This window comes from Henckelia pumila, chromosome 1 (genome assembly GCF_033568475.1).
Source record: "Henckelia pumila isolate YLH828 chromosome 1, ASM3356847v2, whole genome shotgun sequence".
Lineage (NCBI taxonomy): Eukaryota > Viridiplantae > Streptophyta > Magnoliopsida > Lamiales > Gesneriaceae > Henckelia > Henckelia pumila.
Genome location: NC_133120.1, coordinates 20,355,397 through 20,360,439, shown reverse-complemented (window position 1 = coordinate 20,360,439; position 5,043 = coordinate 20,355,397). Strand labels below are relative to the sequence as shown.

The 5,043-nt window shown below is 44.7% G+C and overlaps 1 protein-coding gene across 1 annotated transcript; it reads left to right on the top strand.

Annotated features, from left to right (window-relative positions):
- The first annotated feature begins 2,632 nt into the window (after positions 1–2,632).
- Positions 2,633–3,951, top strand: LOC140860246 (uncharacterized). Its single transcript, XM_073263164.1, has 4 exons — positions 2,633–3,038; positions 3,261–3,362; positions 3,456–3,659; positions 3,746–3,951. Exons 1-4 carry the CDS (start codon positions 2,633–2,635, stop codon positions 3,949–3,951), a joined length of 918 nt encoding a protein of 305 aa, XP_073119265.1.
- Positions 3,952–5,043: the final 1,092 nt, after the last annotated feature.

Below are 5,043 nucleotides of genomic sequence, written 5' to 3'. Positions count from 1 at the left end.
TCAAACTCTAAAGGGCAACCCATCACTAGACGCTTAGCCAAAGCAGATTGGCCCGTCGGAGTAGAAACAAACATCATTACGTCTAGTGCAATGCATGGTAACTTATGCCTCTTAACAAAACGTGCAGAAATGAAGGAATGAGATGCACCAGTGTCAATAAGTACAAGAGCAGGTATACCATAAAGCATAAATGTACCTGCGATGACTTTCTCATTCTCTTCCACAGCCTGATCATGTCTCAGGGCAAACACCTGGCCAGAAGCTCGTGGCCTCAAATGAGAACTCCCAGCAGAATGTCCCTGCGACCTCTGCTGAACGGTGGCCTGAGAACCCGATCCTGAACCAGAACCAGAACCGCCTCCCCCAGACTGTGGACAATCCCTCCGGATATGACAAGTCTCTCCACAACGGAAACAAGCTCCGGAAGCTCTGCGGCACTTGTCGGATGGATGGTTCTTCCCACAGTGATCACACTTGTCCTTCTTACCGAAACGGACAACACCTCCAGAACCAGAGGAAGAAGAAGATCCAGACTTCTTGAAAGTTTGGGCACGGGAACCCAAAGAACTAGCAGGCCTCGACCGAGGGAAAGACCTGTTCCGCCGAATGCTGTCCTCCGCCTGGTGACAACGGCTCACCAAACCCTCGTAGGACATGTCGTCGCCAACCGCCACACGGTCATGGATCTCAGGGTTAAGGCCCTGAAGGAACAGATTATACTTAATCTCTGAGATATCAGCAATCTCGGGGCAATAGGATAGCAGATCAAAGAACCTCTGCTGATACTCATCGATAGACATGGCTCCCTATCGCAGACTCAGTAGCTCGCCTACCTTCGAATGACGGAGTGCAGGAGGAAAATACCGCTTTTGGAAAGCTGTGCGGAACTTGGCCCAGGTGGCCACTCCTCTCGCCGCAACAAAAGGTGCAGAAGTAAACCTCCACCACCTGCGCGCACGCCCATCCAGAAGATAGCCAAGGGTCTCCACCTTCTGCTCCTCGGTGCATTGGAAAGTCTGAAAAGTCATCTCCATGCGGTCTAACCAGTTCTCCGCATCCTCCGGAGACTCACCTCCAACTAAGGGCTTAGGACCCATAGCTAAGAATCGACGCACAGTGAAACGCTCATCATCATGGTGATGATGACGCCGTTCTCGACGAGGCTCCCGGTCGGCATCACCCCAACGCCCACCAACACTGCCATGAGAACTCTGGTCTTCACGATTTGACATCTACAAAAATACCTCAAGATGAGACTAAATCCCAAGAATTCTTTTGCATGCTCTGATACCATAAATGTAGTGACCCTTACCCGGATCACCTACTAAACAGTACTTAGGCATGCAATTAACTTAATTAAACAGATATCAGAATAAAACTGCGGAATCCATAAACAATATACAATCCCAAGTAAAGGAATCTGTAATTTATCCAATATTATACAACCAAATCGAATAGCTGTATAAACCCAAACAACAGTAATAAAACCTAAGCGAAGCTCCAGCCGGCCAACCGCTGACTAGCCCCTCCTGGATCCACCCTCCTCGTCCAATCGCAAACCTGCCCCATGGAATAGGGTGTCCAGAAAATACAGAGTACGAGACGTGAGAATAAAACGCTCAGTGCGAGAGTATGAGTATACATGCATGCAAATTGAACTCCCTATAGACTCGAGGTCAAGGATCAGATAACAGAGACAGACCGGGCCCTGGTATGTAGCACGCTGTGCCGTCGCTTTAGGAGGTGGCTCCCATACCGAGATAACCGTGGATACGCCGGACCCAAATCAATGGAAGTCCATCCACTAACAGGATAGGGTACAACCCTACTAACAGACATCTCGAAAGAGATACAACAAGATGCAAATGAATGCAGCATAATATCATGGCATATAAATCATGCAGTCACATAATACATGCATACTCAGTCAGGATATCTCGAACAGTACTTTCGTACCTCAAAACAGTGCAAGCTCTACTAACTCTAGGTCCACGCCTATAGTCTGCTCTACACTGCCAAATGATACTACTATCATTAAAGTGCTCTAAAAGCCTTAACTAAGCTATTGCATACTCCTAAATATTTATAGGAAGCAAAAGCTATACCTTCGTCCGTCGTTAGCCCTTTGATGTCGATGCCTCCAGAACTTGGGCACAACTCTGCTACGACTACCGAACACCTTGCCGACCTCCGGACCAAGTCTAAGAAGACTAGAACAGCTCCAAAAGGACTAGAAGGGAAAGGAGAACTCGGAATTGGCAAATGAAAGTGAAGCCTCGGCCTTCTATTTATAGACAACGATCGGAACTTCCGATCCTTGATCGGAACGTCCGAACCTCGATCGGAACGTCCGATCCTGCCATCGGAACTTCCGAAGATCCTGATCTGCCACGTGTCAAAATATCACTTGTTGACTCCGGATAGGGTGATCGGAGCTTCCGGTCCTGATCTGAGCTTCCGATCTTGCCACACGTCATGCCTGACGTAATACCGATCGGAGCTTCCGATCCCGTTCGGAGCTTCCGATCCTGATCGGAGCTTCCGATCTCACCTTCGGAGCTTCCGAACTCTACCCAAGTAATTATGATTAATCCCTTAATTACTGATTTGGTTACGGTCTACTACAACCTATATGTTCCGTGATGATGCTTGTGTTTGGTGGAATGGAGCCAAAGCAGCGTTGAACCTAACCACCCATACTTGGAATGGATTCAAGGATGTGTTCTACGGCAAATATTTCACGGTGAGCACCCGAAACAGGTTGGCTAGAGAGTTTTTGGAGATCCGTCAAGGAAACATGTCAATTACGGAGTATGTAAAGAAGTTTGAAAGGGGAAGATACTTTGTACCGATGATTTCTGGTGATCCTGCTGAAGAGTTGAAACACTTTACAGAAGGGTTGAATGCCTTCATCAGAAAGGATGTTAGACTAAGTGGAGCCAAAAATTACAAAGAAGCGGTAGATCAGGCCATGCTGTCCGAAAAGGACAGAAACGATATTATCAGAGAGTCACAGGCAAAGAGATCTAACTATCAGGGTCGAGACCAATAAGGAAATTCTAGCAGAAAGAGGCCGTACCTAGCCCTTCCCTAACACCGACCGTACCAACAACAACAGCCTCGACCTCAAGGGCAGAAACAGTTGGCTCTGCCAGCACCAAAACTGGCAAATGCACCAACAGCTTGTCAAAAATGTGGAAAACTTCATTCAGGCCAATTTATGATGGGAACTAGTGTATGTTACTTGTTTAAACAACCAGGACATTTTGCGAAGGAATGTCCCCAACAAAGAGGACCGGTCAAAGGCCGAGTGTTTGCCATGACTCATGAGCAAATGGACACAAAATCAGCCATCGTCACAGGTATGATTAATGTTTCCAGTATTCCTGCTCATTTCTTAATTGATACTGGAGCTACACATTCATTCATATCTGTTGAATTTGTTAATAAATCAGGTTTGGTACCGGATAATTCAATTTTGGGGTTTAGTATATCTTTGCCTTCAGGGGATGAATTGAGTAGTGATTTGATTATCAGAGGATGCAGTATACAGATGCAAGGTCATGAGTTGTATGTTGATCTTATTATCCTCAAAATGTCGGACTTTGACGTGATATTTGATATGGATTGGTTGTCTTGTTATGAGGCTACCATACACTGTAAACGGAGGACGGTTTCCTTGAAAACTAAGGATGGAGAAACGTTCTATTCCATGCCACACCGAAAAATAATTCATCTCTTTTAGTTTCAGTAGGTAAGGCATGGCAACTGTTGAATAAGGGATGTGCAGGTTTCCTCGCAAGTGTCACTTGCGACCAAGAATTACCTCGACCGAAACTTGAGGACGTCGAGGTAGTGAGAGATTTCCCAGAAGTATTTCCTGATGATATTGCAGGATTACCTCCAGCTGGGGAGGTAGAATTTGGGATTGAATTAATGCCCGGAACATAACTAGCTTTCAAAGAACCATACAGATTAGCACCGACTGAAATGAAAGAATTGAAGGAGCAACTACAAGAGCTACTCAATAAAGGCTTTATTAGACCGAGTATATCGCCTTGGGGTGCACCGGTATTGTTTGTCAAGAAGAAAGATGGGTCTATGAGACTGTGCATCGATTATACAGAGCTGAATCGAGTAACAGTAAAGAACAAATATCCACTGCCAAGGATTGATGATTTGTTTGATCAGTTACAAGGGGCAGTAGTATTCTCCAAGATCGATTTGAGATCAGGTTATCACCAATTGAAGGTGAAAGATGAATATATTCATAAGACGGCTTTCAGGACTCGTAATGGCCACTACAAGTTTTTAGTCATGCCATTTGGAGTTACCAATGCACCGGCAATATTCATGGATCTTATGAACAGAGTGTTTCAGCCTTTCTTAGATCAGTTTGTCATAGTATTCATAGATGACATACTGATTTAGTCTCGTATTTCGGATGAGCATCGTCAGCATCTAACTACAGTCTTGCAGATTCTGAAAGAAAAACAATTGTTTGATAAGTTCAGTAAGTGTGAATTTTGACTGGAACAGATTGCATTTTTGGGTCACATAGTTTTGGCTAAGGGAATAGAGGTTGATCCAGCAAAGATAGAAGCAATTAAAAATTGGGTTACTCCAAAGAATGCTACAGAGATACGAAGTTTCTTAGGACTAGCGGGTTACTATAGGAGATTCATTCACGATTTCTCCAAGATAGTGCTGCCACTAACGTCATTAACTCGCAAAAGTGTGAAGTTTGAATGGTCTAATCAGTGTGAGAAAAGCTTTTTAGTGTTAAAAAAAAAGTTGATGACAACACCAGTACTAGCCATACCAGAAGGAACAGGTCGATTCGTAATTTATACAGATGCTTCCAAGAGTGGATTAGGGGTTGTCTTGATGCAAGATGGAAAGGTGATAGCATATGCTTCACGACAGTTGAAGATTCATGAAAAAAATTACCCTACCCATGACCTTGAATTGGCAGCAGTTGTCATCGCACTAAAACTGTGGAGACATTACCTTTATGGTGAGAAGTGTCAGATTTTTACTGAT